The sequence below is a fragment of the Spermophilus citellus genome, assembly GCF_964194105.1.
Source record: "Spermophilus citellus genome assembly, chromosome: 11".
NCBI lineage: Eukaryota > Metazoa > Chordata > Mammalia > Rodentia > Sciuridae > Spermophilus > Spermophilus citellus.
Window position 1 is genome coordinate 80,421,754 of NC_138192.1, and position 17,734 is coordinate 80,439,487.

At 37.9% G+C, this 17,734-nt stretch overlaps 1 protein-coding gene across 3 annotated transcripts in view; it reads left to right on the top strand.

Annotated features, from left to right (window-relative positions):
- Positions 1–13,694: 13,694 nt before the first annotated feature.
- The window catches only part of AGPS (alkylglycerone phosphate synthase), a 157,589-nt gene continuing 153,549 nt past the window's right edge, over positions 13,695–17,734 (top strand). For 2 of the 3 annotated variants that reach the window (XM_081261088.1, XM_081261087.1), the window contains exon 1: positions 13,695–14,028. In XM_081261088.1, coding sequence (XP_081117214.1) covers positions 13,715–14,028 — 314 coding nt within the window. In that variant the 5' untranslated portion in view covers positions 13,695–13,714. The remainder of the gene's footprint in view (positions 14,029–17,734) is intronic. The other variant, XM_081261086.1, reaches the window with a different exon arrangement.

Consider the following 17,734-nt stretch of genomic DNA (forward strand, 5'->3'; position numbering starts at 1 on the left):
TGCATCTCTTCTCAAAGAGCCTGAAAGTCCTACCCTATTTTTTTCCTTGCCTATTTATCTAAGTCCTGGCATGGCAGATGGAGGTAACAAGGGTAGGGTACTGCAAGCTATAGGAATTGAAGTTTCTGCTAAAGTATACACTTTAGTTTTAGTTAGGTTCTCAAATGTGTTCTTAGTACTTCTCCTCATTTTTCTCTGCAGCTATTCCAATTATGAATGCTCCATCCCCTCCCTTGTCCACCTTCCTGAATCAATCTCAGGGAACACTCTTGCCTCTTATTTCAATCAGAGAAATTGAGAACACCAAAGAAGACCTCTCTTCTGAGAAAGTACTGATTAGGATCAGATCTTTCTTTACTTGACTTTCATCCTGAATTCATTAGTCTAATATCTTTTCTTCATCTGTAAAATTGGGATAACATTAGTGCCTACCCTAAAGGATCACTTTAAAGATTAAATAGAACAAACCCTATGTCTGCCCATGGCTTCTTGGTATATTAGTCGCCAAGGAAGGCACAACTCAGTGCAGCATCGGTGGAAATAACTCTTTACATTTTATATGACAAGATTAGAAGCTGCTTTTGCTAAAAGCACTAATTCTTTACTTGGCCTTGCAGCTGTCCAGTGGGTAACTAAAGGAAAGGTAAGGGTTGCTATATTTGACTTCATTTTGTATGTGTTGCCCTTATTGCCTTAAACTTTGGGTCAGATTTCTGCTCAATTCTGCACATAGGCATGTTAGTCATTCATGCCTATTCATCTAAAGCTAGAAATCTGCCCCTTTAATGCTGAAGACACCAAGTTAAGTGTAACTAAGAAATTTTCAAAATTTGCAGAAACATTCAACTCCTGGCTTTACAATGACCCATTCCAGAGCCCTGGAGTAACACTTAGAAATCTCCAGTCATTGCCTACACCTTCTGGGAACAGTGGAGCATTGTGAACAGATCACCCCATAATAATTAATCCTAAGCAGGAGTAATTACCTCAAAGGAATGGAATTGTCTGTTCCTCCTTACCAGGATCACAGGTCTGATAGATCTTGCAAAGCAAATGAAGGTTGTCCCCTCTAGTGTTAAGGACCTCTCTGGAACCAACTCACAGAATGAGAATTGAGATCAGACCATGGAGTTTGACCAAAACTGTTTAATTTTGCATGCCTCTTGCCCCCTACCCCAATTCTTCTCTATTTAAGTGTAAAATTCATTTAGGTACCCCCAAAGACAGGGCTGAGATGCTCCATCTCACTTTGCCTTCCCAATGTGGCCATATGGATTAAACTTCCTTTCCAATTTTGCCACTATTTTTTCTGTTTAAAATAAAGTGAAGATAGTAAATGTAGACTGACCTTTTTGAGAAATTCACCCGAGAAGGAATGGGAATAATTAGGAAAGAACAAAGAGAGATGGAGCATTGAAGGAGGTTTATTTTATAATAAATAGATTTGAACCTCTTTATATGCTGAGGGAAAAAAGCCAAATAGATATGAAAGTTTAAGATAAAGAGATTAAGTTTAGGACAAATTTTCCCCAAATTTCTCTTTATCTTCACTTTCTCTTTGGTTTTTGAGATAAGTGGCCACACCTGATTTATTGGGACCCCCTGAGTTGGCCTTCTGGCCTAGGACTCCAGAAGCACTCACGTATAGAAGAGAGAGAGCCAGGTCAGCTTTAATAGTATGCCTCAGTTTCCCTGGCTAGTGGGTCTCCTCCAGAAACCCTTACAGGAAAATCTGCCTACCACCGCTCTGTGCTGCAGACAAAGGACTCTTCCTTCTTCCTCATGAAGTCTGAAATACTGAAAGCTGGACATGCTGAGGGTTATTGACACACATTTCAACAGAACACAAGGAATGCTCGTGGAGTATGAAATAGGGAAAGACACTGCTACACATGTGAAAAGCCTACAGGCTGTGGGATTCTTCAACTGAAAATATTCCAATCTCAATGTCTACCTGTATGTGGCTGTGTGGGGGTCCTAAGACTGTGACCACGAGACTGCCCTACCTGATACTAGGCAAACTGCTTAGAACATTGTGTGGTACAGAGTAGGTCCTCAAGGAATATCAATTAATGTTTTTACTAATAACTTTCTCACCACCTAAGAATTCTCTCTTACCCTTTTTCTTCTTTTTTTTTTTTCCTGACCAGCAGAAAAGTCACCCTCTCTCTGCCTGTGGTTAATGGTTTATCCCTCCTCTTCTTATTTTCTCAGTTATCTAACCTTATCAACTACCATTCACCTGAATGTTTCTTTATCTTAAGCTTTCATATCTATTTGGCTCTTTTCCCTCAGCATAAAAAGACATTCAAATCATCTACTATAAAATAAACCTTCTTCAATATCCCATCTCTTTGTTCTTTCATGATATCTCCCATTCCTACATAGGTGAATTTCTCAAAAGGCCAGTGTACATTTACTGTCTTCATTTGTTCATATCCCCAGTCCATTGTATTTCTCTTCTCTCCTGATGTTCCTCTGATAATCATCATCAATGTTCCTCTGATAATCATCATCAATGTTCCTAATTGCTAAATCTAGTGGATATACTAATACTTAGTTTGATTTCAAATATCTCCTCTGGTGACCATAAGCATACTTAAGCATATTTCCATTCAGTCCTCACTATATTTTAGTTCTTTTGAAGATTCTTTCTTTCTCCCCACCCCTCTTTTGGTACTGGAGATTGAACTCAGGGGCACTCCTGACCACTGAGCCATATCCCCAATCCTATTTTATATTTTTATTTAGAGACAGTGTCTCATTGAGTTGTGTAGCCCCTCACATTTGCTGAGGCTGGCTTTGAACTCATGATCCTTCTGACTCAGCTCCTCAGTCGATGGGATTATAGGCTTGTGCCACCGTGCCTGGCTTCTTTCTCATTTTTGAAAGGCTATTTGTATAGTTTTAATTTATTTTTTTGTCCTGCATCACACAAATATTGAATTCATTACATTCCTTTTTCTTATTGGCACCCTGGCTCCTGTCTTACTTTATTAACATTCTAGAGCATTTTTCAAAGCCCATAAAAATCATCTAGAGTACTTATTTGTTCAAACACCCATTGCTAAGCTCCAACCTCAGATTTCTGACTTGGTAGATTGGGATAGCATCTGAGAATTTACATTTCTAACAAATTCCCAGCAATAGTGATGTTGGTGTTCTTGGGATTACATTTTAAGCCAATCGTTTTTAGGATCACCTGGGAAACTTTTAAAACATATGTACTGATGCTGGGGTTCTACCCCCTAGAGATTTCAATGTATTACTAGGTGTTAGGTGTGGCATTGCTATTTTTAAATAATTTCCTAGTAATTCAAATAAACAACTAGGATTGGGAATAGATGACTGATCCTGGATATAGATATTTTCTGTCTGACCTTTCCTAACCCCCTTTTAGGCTGGTGTTTTCATGGTATCTCCATTTCTGAAATGTCAAAACTTGGTCTTAGAAAAGAATTTGATCTCAATAATTTATTCTTTGGTGAGATCAAATACCCAGTGTATCTGAGGGTTTCTTTTACATGTGTGTAAAAAACAAGATTTATATCCCACCCTCCCATTAATTTTTCCTATGCCCCCACCTTGTCACACATACATATTTATCTACCCACACACAAATTATATAGAACAAACTTCTGTGGATAAGGCTAAGTGAGTCATTGGGAGTTCCTCAAAAAATAAACACACAAGAAAGAAATATCCACTGCTACGATCAATAACAGTCTTTCCATGGGAAAATGTATCTGCCAAAGCAAACCTTAAAAAAACCTACATAGTTTGGCATGTAAACATAATAATTCATACAAACTTTATTCTTTTGAGTGTTAACCCACACAAAATACCTCCTTTGAAGAGATACCAATGAATTATCTTGACAAGAAGAAAATACCTGACAACACTAATTCCACATATTTTGATACCATCAAAAGAAGACTAAAAAAATCTGTGACTCAGAATTGTAGGATATTAAGAGTGTCGTTGGGTCAGGCATGGTGGCGAATGCCTATAATTCAAGTGGCTCAGGAGGTTGAAGCAGGAGGACTGAGAGTTCAAAGCCAGCCTCAGCAATGGTGAGGTACTAGGCAACTCAGTGAGACCCTGTCTCTAAATAAAATACAAAATAGATCTGGGAATGTGGCTCAGTGGGCTGGGAGGAAATAGTGATTGATAGTTTGATAGTGACTATTAGATTGAGAATGAATGATCATATGCATCAAACTCTTTCCATTAAAGGGAGTTAATTTATTTTCCCACTAATTGTAAAAATTAATGATTAAATTTCTCTTTTACAAATAAGTAAAATTATTATAAAGAGTAAACTATAAAAGTAAAAAAGAACTCACTCATCTTTCACTTCCCCTTCTATTTTTCAATAATCATTCTTTAGTTTGCATAGTTTTCCATGTTTAGGGCTACTTTCAAGTGTGCTGTTAGTCTCTATTTTGATGTTTTGGTATCTACATATCAGAATATTGTGTGTTTTATTATTATAACTTGATCAATATCATTGTTGAAGAAATATGATTCTCTTGGTGGACTGTGAAACTTATCTACCTTTTTGATTGTTTACCCGCATCAATTACTGTTAAGTTATTGGATCAAAGTTGTAAGCACAGTCAGATTTTGTTCTGAACAGATGACTTGCATTCCAAAAGCATGGTGGGAAACAAAAAATATTTTTAAAAATCACCAGTAGTCAATACATAAATGTGGTTTTAGAGATTAATACAGAGACTAAAGCATAACTTTTAATTTGTATAATATGGTCCTAGGGATAACTACTATCTATCAGTGTATAATGTTTCTCATATTTATTTTCAAGGCCTCCAGTTGTGAGTATGGAAGATTATTTTCCTCTTAAACCGAGATTTTAAGTTTGGTGAAGGCAGAAACCATATACTGTAATCCCTTTCTCTTCTACCATGATTCCTTGGTTGGGGTGATAAACAAAAAAGCCAGGGAAGCGCATTTATGCCAAGTCATATTGAAATCTATTAAGAATGGGACTAGAAACTAGGACCTGAGCTTTGGCAGAGTCCCACATAACACCATTCAAGAATAGTATGGATAATGCAGAATTTAGCAGCCATTGCTACTGCTGTTCTGTATAGCTTTGAATATAAGTAAGTCCAGAAAGTTCATGGCTTGAATGCTTGACAGTTGTACTCTGTTATTATACACAGAGATGTATAACATTAAGTCATTTTCAAAGTTTGAAATGATTGCAAGTCATTGTTTGGCTTCCTTTCATTGACCTTAGTAACGTAACAATCCCAAACAGATTGGGGTCCAAGTATACGTCTCTTAATACTTGCAAATTCATTTTCATATATTTTGTCTCTAGTATTTAGGAGTTCTTTTTTTTTTTAAATTTTACATGTAGTAGCCGGCCTCAAAAATGGACTCCAACGATCCATGCCTCTTGGTATTCATGCACTTATATTATTTCCTGCTATAACAGGATCAATAGGATAAGATAAAAATGATGGTTATGTCACTTCCAAGACCAAGTTATAATTGACTACAGATTCTAACATGGCCACTCTCTTACTTGCTTGATCTCTTTTCTTTCTTACCTCTCTCTGATGACTTTCTTCATGGAAAATTGGTTGCCATATCATGAAGACAGTCAGGCAACCTCTGGAGAGTTCCTTGTATAAAGAAATGAACTTGTGAGTGAATCTGGAAGCAGATTATCCAGATTTGAGATCACAAAGTTTGGCTAAGGGATTGGCTGCAACTTCTTATGGATTTGTGAACCAGAACCATCCACCTGAGTTGCTTCTAGGTTCTTGACCTTCAGAAGTGGATCAAAATATTCAATGGGTGAGATGATAAATGTTTTTTGTTCTAATATGCTAAGTTTGGGTTGATTTGTTACTATGTAAGTCAGATTTTTATTGTTGTGATTCAAATACCTGACAAGAGCAACTTAGAAGAGGAAAGGTTTATTTTGGCTTATAATTTTAGAAGTTGAGTCCATGGTTGGCTGGCTCTATTGATTTGGGCTTAAGGTGCCACAGATAATCATGGCAGAAGGGCATGGTGGAGGAACATCTACTCAGCTCATGGCAGCCAGAAGCAGAAAAAGAGAGGAAGGAACTGGGGGGGGGGGATATTAAACCCTTCAGGGAATGCACTCAATGACCTACTTCCTTTAACTGTGCCCTACTTTCCAGTGGTTTATTCAGTTATCAATAGATTAATTTATCAAATGGATTAATCAACTGGTGAGGTTAGAGCCCTTATGATCCACCTCTGAACCTTGCTGCACTGGGGATCATGCTTTCAACACAGGAGCTTTTGGGAGACATTTCAGGTCCAAACCATATACTACAACTTTATTAAAATGTGCAATCTGGCTTTATGGTTAGGCTTAAGAAATGACCTCTCTTGTTTTCTGCAGCTGGCAGTGGCTCAACAGTTCTTTGCTAAGATGTTTTGCAACACTACTGCAAAGCGTAACTGACCTGATGACTTGGTTCCCTGACAGAGTTCATACAACTTGAAGAGGGTGAACACATTACTCTAAGGTATCTATTTATTCACACTGGTTTATCATTTGATCTGACCTTGCAGTGACTGAACAGCACAATGTGTTCCATAATGGTTTTTTCTCATCTCTAACTCTCAAACAGAATGGGATAATGTCAGTGTCTATCAACACTGAAGAAATCATGGCATTAGAGTTAATAACTAGAAAGACTTATTAATTTACATTTATGGAGTGGCATTATTACATATTTGATATTTAAATATTGGGAAAGATAATGCATGCTAATATTTTATTACTTTTTTGTTTTTTAATTCCTTCTTTACATTCTATATATTCTGGAATTTTTACAACAGATATTGTTTTTAAAATAGTAATAAAAAAGCTAATTAAAAATTTAAATATGATTTTTAAACTTTTTATTATGGAAAATTTTAAAAGTATACAAAAGTAGAGTATGTGAACCCCCTTCTACTCATCAACTGGCTTTAAGATGGCCAATATTGTTTTATCTATACTCTAATCCACTTGTATTCCCTGCTTACCTCCTAAATCAAATTTGCAAATCCAAAACATCATATTCTTTCATAAGACAGGATCATAAGACAGGATGATCTTAATTTTGTTTGAAAATTGAGAAGAGCTTACCTCTTGTTTTCACTGGTTAGATCTAAAGAAATGTGACTTAGATGAAATATGTTAGTATTTTAGACAAGTTACATAGTTGGTTAACCTATATTTTGTGATTTATTTTAAGGCAAAACTGAAATTTCACACATTTTTATCTAAGATGATATATAGATTTGGTATTAAACATAAATAAAATCTCTTTGGGAGTCTCAATTTTTAAATTACAAAGGAATCTTGGAGTCCAAAAAGTTTTAATAGTATACATACATTAGAGTAGATAATTAAAATAATAGCACACATCCATCAGAGTAGTTAAAGCTAACCAGACTGACAACCACCCATATTAAAGCAATGAGAGCTTTCATATATTGCTGAGGTAGATTTTGTGTGGTTCCTTTGGAAGATAGTTTGGCATTCATTATTAATTAAAATTAAATGTATGCATGATTTATGACTTAGCAATTCCACTTTTAGATGGACACTTGACAGAAATTCATATATTCCATCCAGAGACAGATATAAGAATGTTCAAAGCATATAATACATATTAGTATCATACTGTAAATATCTCAAATGTCCTTTAATTGTAGAGTAGATCAAATCTGGTATATGCATTCAATACAATACTATAAAAAATGAATGTATTACAACTACATGCAATGATATGGATGAATTGCATAATGTTTAAAGAACGAAAGAAACCACACACAAAAGAACATACAATAAGGTTCCATTTATATAAATGCAAAAATGCAATCGAACCAAACTAAGTAAAAGATGAAAGCTTAGTTGTCAAAAAGAATGAAAAACTAGGAAATGCTTACCATAAAACTCAAGACAATGTGTGTCTTGGCAATTAGGAGAAGGCTTAAGGGCGATTTTGGGGTGCCAGCAATGTTTCTTAACCTAGATGACAGTTACATGGATGCTTGGTTTGTTTTAATTTATGCTTTGGTTCACTTTTCTGTGTGTTATATTTCATAGTTAAAAGGTTAAAAAAGCAAGAATTCCTGTATTTAGGGATCACTGAGCAGCTCTGAGGATGAGTAATGAAAATCAGTATAGTAAAGAAGTCTTGTGTATGTTTTAGGAGTTAATCAATCTTATTATAGATTTTTTTATGTGCCTCAACTTAAAAGAGTGATCACAAATGCAAATAAAGGCACTCTATTTATTCCACATGGCATGGGTTCACCCTTTGTTTCTATGCATGTGATCTGCTCTCCCTTGGGATCCCAGGTTACTACTGAGGGCCATGTGTTCCAGGACTCAGAAGGAACGGGTTCACTGATGGTTCTCCTGAGTGTGAGTTTTTGATTTTTTGAGGGAATCATAAGCATTTCAATAGGTTAGGCTTCATGGGATACATCCGTTTCTCTTAGGTAGCATGAAATAAATTTTGGACTCTTTTCTTGTAAGAGGAAACCCATCACTAAGGTCATCTCTATCACACTTACTCTATTCATGAGTATGACAGGTTTTCTCCATCTATATATCCTGACTCCTAACTAGCCTAATTATATCATGTAGATAAGCCATTGGCTTAAGTACTTTTTGCATATCATAGCACTTAGTAGTAAATTAGGTATACAATATAATAGAGTGGCTCTTAACAAATATTTTACTGATTATATGTTTTCATCACCATACACATATTTGAAATGTATGTAAGCAGTTTTTCTACTAGCACATAATTTTGGGTTACCTTAGTCTTTTCATCATCTAAGATAAAGCTTTTTGTTAGCCTACTGATATTTGCCAAATCTTTAAATTTGGTTTGCAAATTGCGGTTGTCCAAACTTCAATTTGGACAAGACCGAAGAAGTCAGTTAGCTATATTTATACTAAAAGTATGTTAGTATTGTTAGATTAAATTCTTTGTGGAGTCAGGCAAAAATAGACACATTGTATTCCAGAAACAATCTGGGGGCACTATGGATTATGTAATATTTTGGCAAGAAATCTAGAATTTTACAGGATTATAAGCAAATGTGTTAGTTGGGGTTTCAACACTGTTCTAGTAACATCTATAAATGGTATAAAAAGCTTGAAGAGTAGGGCTGCTGAAGTGTTAAACTTGAGACGTTTTTCTCCTTAGAGCACTTAGCAAATTACTCTTCCTGTATCCCTTTTCTTCACTCCTAGTTCACGTGAAAAAGCCAATGACTTCCCCAAGCAAGAATATAATGATGAGAAGCAGCAGCTAAACAGGAGTTGGGCTCAGGGATTCTAGAGTGGATTTGGTATCTAATGTTGAACTATCTCTAACGATCTGGAGATTAGCATACACAACAAGTCCTTTCCTTATCATTGTCTGAATTATCTGAGAATCATTAAATAATTCTATGTATTAGTAAACTCTTGAAATGTCTGAACTCTTTCACAGAGCTCCTATTATAAAGAAAGTGGTTCATCAGAAAGAAGGTAACTTCTTTGGGCTTGATACCCTTATGGCAGTCCTTTCTCTTAACATTCCCCAAACTTATCTTTGAATTGCACATCATGCAAAAGGAACTTTATTTCCAATGGTTAGATCTTCAACGTGGCTTATAAAAGCTTAATTAACCTATAATGTCTTAGAAGGTGTATTATTTTTGACCACATTTCATCACTTATAGCTTTTTTTTCTGGGGGGGGATAAAATATATTTATAGCATCAGGTCCGTATATAAAACACAAACATTTATCCTTGACATCTCTTCTTGTTCATAATAAAAAGTATGAATTATATCAGTAGTAGGGGAAAGGAGGAAGGCAGTGTTGGTGTTTGCAGGCATCAATAACTTATTGATAGACTATAACTGCTATTCAATATAGTCATCATGAGCCAAATGTGGCCATTAAGTAATTAAAATTTTAAAATTCAGTTTTTCGGTCATCTCAGCCACATTTTAAGTACTCATAGCCACATTTGGCTCTAGTGTATTGAGCAGCGCAGACCCAGAACACTTCCATCATCATGGAAAGTGCTGTTTTATAAGACAACTTTAGTCAGACATTTTCAGTTGGGGGAAGAGAGAAAACTGTTCCTATTAGGACTGTGGCTCCCCAATGTCAAATTTGTGAGTCCCTTATAAATTAAGTATTAGTCTTAGATTCTTTTATATGCTATTGATTCTGCCATCATAGAGATTTTGGTCTGTCTGGAGAAACAGATATATGCAAACAAAAAGTTTATTAACAAATAAAGTAGTATATGATAAATGGTAAGTGAGAAATTCTTAGGGAAACAATGGATTTAAGAGACACAGAGGGCCAAGTACTGTTGATGTACTGACTATAAAGAGACAAAAGAGAAAGTGGTTGAAAATAACTGAGGTTTGTGCAACACAATGAAACATAAAAGGGAGGGGGAAATGAGCTCAGTTTCTGCCCCATTCAAAGAAGAACAGGGAGAACCAATACAGTCCTGCAAAAAGCAAATGACCTATATTAAACGATATAGAATATTTTGATTAAATAACTGATAGGTCTAGATCAGTGTTGCTATTATTTTTATCTATAACAAGATCACTGGTGACATTTGAGTTTGTTTTGAAAGGTGAATGAAGTAAAAATATGAAGAAAATGAAATGATGCCCAGATAAATCGAAGAATGATGCTTGCCTCATTAACTCTTGAATTGAGTAATCTCTATCTGTTCTGATGACTTTTATCAGATCAAAAGATATAAATGTGGCTTTGTCTTCAGATTGTACAATACAAAAAGACTATTAGGATTATGTATTTGACATTGGACAGCAATGTGGATGTTAAAATTTTAAAATAAGAGACAGCTTTTCTCATTGACAATGAAGTCAAGTAAAAGAATCTCTCCCTTTGGTTTTCAAATGTGCAGGATTATATATCCACTTTTCTGGTAGTCAGCTGAATCCTGGAAATGCCAATCAGGGTTAAGATTTGTTGGTTGTGAGAGTGTGCAACAAAACAGGGACTATGTATGCAAAAGTCAGAAACTAGTACCTTTGAGGCTTATTCAAGATCATTTAAAGATTCTCTTTCACAGTTACAAAAACCTAGGAAAGTGCTATGTGTGCCTCATGTTCTTGTACTGCATGACTGAGGTCCTAATGGGTGTGGTAGTAATCCTTAAAATTCTTCCCAGGACTCAATCCTTAAGAAACTAGGACTATAACTTATGTCTAGGGCAAAAATTTGTTTTAGGAAGTACTACTTTAGAATTTGTACACAAATAAAACCAAGCCTATATAAGGTGTGTGTGTGTGTGTGTGTGTGTGTGTGTGTGTGTGTGTTTTGTGCTGGGGATCAAAGTCAGGGCCTAGTGCATACTAGGCAAGTGAGTTACATCTCTAACGTCCCATATAAGTAAATTTTAATATGCAATGTTAATGCCCCAAAACTCTACTGGTGGAATCAGAATGATAGCATTAAGAATATGATATCTGGAAATAATATAATTATTCAGAGAGGCCTCTTAAATCTCATTGAGGCTTTATCTCTAAAATAAGGACAATGAGGGCTGGGGATGTGGCTCAAGCGGTAGCGCGCTGGCCTGGCATGCGTGAGGCCCGGGTACGATCCTCAGCACCACATACCAACAAAGATGTTGTGTCCGCCGAGAACTAAAAAATAAATATTAAAAAAAATTCTCTCTCTCTCTCTCTCTCTCTCTCTCTCTCTCCTCTCTCACTCTCTCTTTAAAAAAAAAAAATAAGGACAATGAAACCTGTGCCATGATGTTGCTGCAAAATTGAGAAAACAGGCCTTGAGCCTTTCTGTCTTGTTCTGCCCACTTTGCTTTACCTAATCGGAGTGCTACTTTCCCTTTTAAACAATCTGTACTTTATTTAAAAAAAAAGATCGAGAAAATAGATGTATAAAAATGGTTAGATTATAGCTATATATACACATATATGTATATATATATTTTTTGTCATTGTAGTTGGACACAATACTTTTATTTTATTTATTTATTTTTATGTAGTGCTGAGGATCGAACCCAGGGCCTTGCATGTGCTAGGCAAGTGCTCTACCACTGAGCCACAACCCCATTCCCAGATTATAGCTATTTTTACATTTAACAAATTCATAATAATTTCCTATGTTTCCACAGTTGCACTAAACTGTTTTAATGGCCATGATAAATTTAACATAGCAACATGATTTATTTAAAATTTTTAAAAAAATTTATGTTGTAGATGGATACATAGCTTTATTTATTTATTTATTCTTATGTGGTGCTGAGAATGAAACCCAGTGCCTCACATGTGCTGGAAAGTGCTCTACTGAGCCACAACCCCAGCCCCTAATTTATTTTTAACCACTACTTTATTGTTGGTCATTTGGATTGTATTCAATGTGGCTTGGCACCTCTTTATGTATGATTCTGAGGACATAAAAGCGGTAGAGGCCAAATACTACATATCTTAGGATTTGTGGGACCACATAAGATATCTATTGCATATTCTTTCTTTTTCTTCTTCTTATTTACCCCTCCCCCAATATAAAATCCATTGCTTGACTGCTATATAAAAACAGGTCACAGGCTGGATTTGGCTGCCAACAGTAATTTGCCTAGCCTTTAATCTATGGGTTTTAACCAGTTTGGGCCTCTTTGGAAGTTCACTGTGAAAACAATTTCAGTCTTGGAAGCTGGCAAGATCCTGTCAATATCTAGTCCTAGGTATGAGGTGTTCTTCAGATTCCTCTGCTAATATTTTTCTTTTCTCCAGGAAGGTATAACTGGAAGGTGGTGACTGGCCACAGAGAATGACTGGCCACTAAAAGTAGGAGTTTTAAAGCTAATTCTTAAGCTGCTGGCTGAAAGCGATTGTGAAGCACTTTCCGATGAGATCCCCTCAATTTTACAAAGTGCCATCTTCTAGAAAGGAGGTCAATTTGTAAATAATCGAAAAGTCTCAAGAATAGCTCTTGAGTAATTCTATCTGTAGTAATGAAAAACTTAGCTGTCATGGGTTAGGAAGGACACAGAATCCATTAATGAATGGAAAGAAAACAGGCTGCAACTCAGTTTTAGCATTTACTAGCTGTATACTCTCGGATAAGGTAGAAATGTCTCACTCTCCAGTTTTTTGTTTGTTTGTAAATTGGCGATTACTTACTTGAGATCTAGCATTAAGCCAGTGGAAGGAACGAAGTAGGAGATGAGAAATGAGAAAATGATAGAACTATCTGCTGTAATGGATAGAAACTAGGAGGATCAGTTCTGAGTGACCTTACAAGGGACAAAGCAGAGGTAGAACACTAGGATCTCTTCCAAGAAAAGACGCCGCTGGTACCGTGGTCAGGTCCAATGGCATTGCCTACTTTTCCTGCTCCTGGGAGTCTGCCCCCGAGAGGGCCTCAGGAAGCCCAGGCCACTCCCCAGAACATCTCCGCGGCTCTGAGACACAGCGGGGACGCTTGCGACTCGGCTCTTGGACCTGCCAAAACCCGGCAGGGCCAATCAAGTTAGCTCAAACTCACCTGCTTGGCAGGTGCGCGCGGCAGAGGCGTGACAGGGGAGGGAGGGCGGGCTCGATGGGCGGGGGCAGAAAATGTAGAGCTCCAGGCGCATGGCACCCGCCGCCCAGGCACCGCGGTGGCTGCCGGGATGCGCCGCAGCGAATGGTCGCGCCGGGCGCCGCTCTGAGTGACCTTTCACCCACGCCCAGCGGTCCCGGGCGGCGGCACAAGGCGGAAGCCATGGCGGAGGCGGCGGCTCCGGCGGGCAGGACGGGCGCGAGCCCAGGCTCTGCAGCGGTCCGGGACTCGGACCTGGACCGCGCTGGGCGGAGGCTTCGGGTTCTCTCGGCCCATCTGCTGGGCCGGCCCCAGGAGGTTCTGAGTACCAATGAGTGCAAAGCTCGGAGAGCCGCGTCGGCGGCCACGGCGGCGGCCACTCCCGCCGCACAGGAGTCGGGCACCATCCCCAAGAAGCGGTGAGTAGCGGTCTGTGGAAGCAGCCGGCGGTAAGGGGCCAGTTCGGGCCTGTGCGGCGCGAGGGCACTGGGAAGGTGGGAAGGGAGTCGACACGGGTGGGCGGAGAGCATCCTGGTCCCTGAAAGTACGGATTCACCTTTCGAGAGATAGTGGACCAGATTCCGGAATCTCAGAAGGGGACGGGATGGGGTGGGAGATTTTGGTTACTCTATGGGGGTAATAGAATTGAGGAGCTTTTATTGGGGGAAGGGCCCAGAGAGATCTTTTTTTCTTGGGTTTTTGATGTCAGGAATTCATTTTCTGTCTAAAATACTTTGGGGGTTAAGGTCTTGGAATGGGTAACAGGGGCTCTATTGCTGTCCCTCCTAGGAGACTCAAGTTTGTACTAGATGATCCTGGGTGAAGGCGTGGGGAAGGGACACATTCTGAAAAAAAGGTGTTCACTGGTTTCTGTGGGCAAGGCTTCCGCTTCCTTTAGGGGCATAGTTTTTGACTTTGAAGTAGGAAGCCCATGAGTAGTAAGAAGCAATAAATTGCATACACTAGGTAGATGAGTAGGGTGGTATAGTTAATGAATTCTGTATATCATGTAGTGGCTGGGCATATAGACCTGGGTTTGAATTTCCACTAGGCAATTTTACCTTTGGGCAAGTCTGAAGTCTTCTCATAATATAAAAGACAAGGATCTGTGAATGAGGATGTTTGTAAGAGATCTAAGCTTCCGATTTGGGGTGGAGGGCTGGAATCTTAAGGTCCAATGAAGACTACTTCAAGAAACTATTATCTGAGATGCAGCTGTATCAACATGGACATTGAGAGTGAAAAATATGTTGCTAATGCGTGTTTTCAAAGAGCCAGAGTTTGTGCTAAATCCATTATTTCTTGCACTCCTCTCCTATGAGGTAGGTTTAGTTTCTTCCCATTTTACAGAAGAAGAAATTTAACAAGTCATTAAGAAGTGGGCTGCAGACTTAGCAGGTATACTGTGTAGCAAGTTAGAATTCAGAAGCACATGAAATTGACTTCAGAGCCAAGTTTTAAAACTAAACTGCTTCTGATGAATAATTCATGAATTCAACATGTGAGAGCCCTTTATTACATACACATCATACTAGCAATACAGAGATTTTTAAAATGCAGTATTTACTTTTAAGAACCTAATGATTATAACTAATAAAGTTATAATGCAGTATGATAAGAAATTTAGTTGATACCTGTAGCATATAGTCTCTTAATCCAATTTTGACTGTTTTTGTTAGGGCAAAAGCTTTTCTGAATAAAGGTTGTCTGAGTAATCCTGATGTTTATATTGTAAATAGCCTGCTGTTATGGTTTGGTGTCCCCCAAAAGCTCATGTGTTGAAGGCTTGGTTCAGAGGTAGTGTTCAGAGGTAGGCTTTCGGGAAGTGATAAGATCATGAGGGCTCTGATCGCATCCATAGATTAGTACACGGATGAGTTCATAATTGGTTGGACTACTGGGAGATGGTGGAAACTGGGAGATGGTGGAAACTGGGAGATGGAGCCTGGTTGGAGGAGGTGGGTCACTGAGGGCTTGTCCTGGAAGGGTATATCTGGTCCCAGCCCCTTCCTTGTTTCTTGCTTCCTGGCTGCCATGAAGTGAACAGCTTTCCTCCAGCATGTCCTTCTACTGGGATGTTTCTGCCTTGCCAATGGAGTCAGCTGACCATGGTCTGAAACCATGAGCCAAAATAAATCTTTCCCCCTGTAAGTTAATTTTCTCAGGTATTTTGTCATCGTGGTGGAAAGAACACACTAGTTGAAGAAGGGAAAACGTATTCTTGGTAGACAGTATTTTTACAGGTAAAGAAGTGAGAGAGATTAGGGAACTACTAGAAGTAAAATGTGGCAGCATGGGTGAGAATCACAAGCGATAAAGGCGTGAGAGATGAAACTTTTCAGAATTATACCTAGGGCAAACCATGATCAGATTTACTAGAACCAAGTGAAAGAGTGTTGAGCAGTTTGGTTTGAATTTCCACTAGGCAATTTTACCTTTGGGCAAGTCTGCCTCTCTCAGAGCTTCAGTCTCCTCATTTTTTAAAAAATGTGCAGTGTTTCTGTGAGAATGAAAAAAAAAATAGAGTTAAAAAGATCAAGTGCTCAGTGCAATGCTTATTACATAACCCTCAACAAATAGTAGCTGCAGTTTTTAACTGTGTCCAAAGACAAACCAATAGGTGTCTCTTATTCCAAAGAAGAATGTTGGAATTCTGAACTAAGGCATAATTTTTGGAAAAAAAAAAAAAACAAAAACAAAAAACACTAGAAGGGACATTTTCCAGAACTTGGTTAACAAGTGGTGGAGAGGGAGAAATCAAAGATCACATCTATTTCATCCTTTGGTCACACTGATGTTGTATTAGCTGTGATTGTGTTTAAGACTTTCTCTTTTGTAAATGGCTTCACATATATTTATGTCTACCTACTTGTATACATCTCTGTGTGATTGTACATTCATGTGCAGGTTCATACTACTAGAACTAAGCAGGGGTCTGGGAATATAGCTCAGTGGTAGAGTGTTTGTGTAGCATGTACAAAGCCCTGGGTTCAATCTCTAGTACAGCAAAAAGAACTAAGCAGGGAGGGCAGATTTTCCTTATGGTTGGATTTAGTTGCCTTGGTTTACAGCATTTAGAGAAAAAATAGTTATGTTTGTACTGGGGTAATGGATCTGTCACTATGGTTGAAGGTGACTGATTTCCTGTATGGCTGCTCCAAGGACTGAATGCATTAATAGTCTAGGTGTAGCTCTATCCCATTTATGGCATAGCTCACAGCTGGTGGGAAGCTCTGGTTTTTGGTTCAGGGTTAGGTGGTTAATGTTAAAATCTAATCCTGTACAAGTACTTTGAAGTTTAATAAAAATGCTGACTAAAGACAAAATAGAATACTAACTTGTAGAAGAAAAACCTTTATTAGATGAAACATCAAAACTCCCTCAGAGAATGATTTATTTGATAGATTATTCATAGGAAACCCAGTACTGTTTTCTGCTTTTTATTGCTTAGTTGGGCCTTGAGTTGTCAGTACCAGAACTGAGCCTAAGAGAAAGGCAAATGATGGAGCAAGAAGGAGCCAGAGTATATATCCAGTAAAGTGTGATTGTAATCATAAAGCAGTTACTTTAGAATAATTTTGTGGTTTGTGTTGAAAATTATAATTGTTTTATCTCATGGCTGGTTAGACTTAAATTCACATGAACTTGTAGTAGTGACTTCTTGAAACTTCATGCTTTTTTAAAAAAAATTGTTTTTGTACCAGGGATTGAACTCAGGGGCACTTGACCACTGAGCCACATCCTCAGCCCAATTTTGTATTTTATTTAGAGACAGGGTCTTGCTGAGTTGCTTAGCACCTCACTTTTTGCTGAGGCTAGCTTTGAATTTGCGATCCTCTTGTCTCAACAGCTGTTGGAATTACAGGTGTGTGCCACCACACCCAACGAAACTTCATGCTTTCATTCTTCTTACAGAATAGTTATACATACATTATTAATTATGCTCAAGTAATTTAGTGAACATTTACACAGTAGTTAATTTATGACAAGTACTACCATATGTGTTAAAAAGGAGAGTAAATAGTCCTCTGCCTTAAAGAATTCAGGAAGGGAGATAACATATTCCAGTAGTTTAATTAAAGCCACTGTAGATAAAGGTACTGATGCAGTACAAAGGAAAGAAAG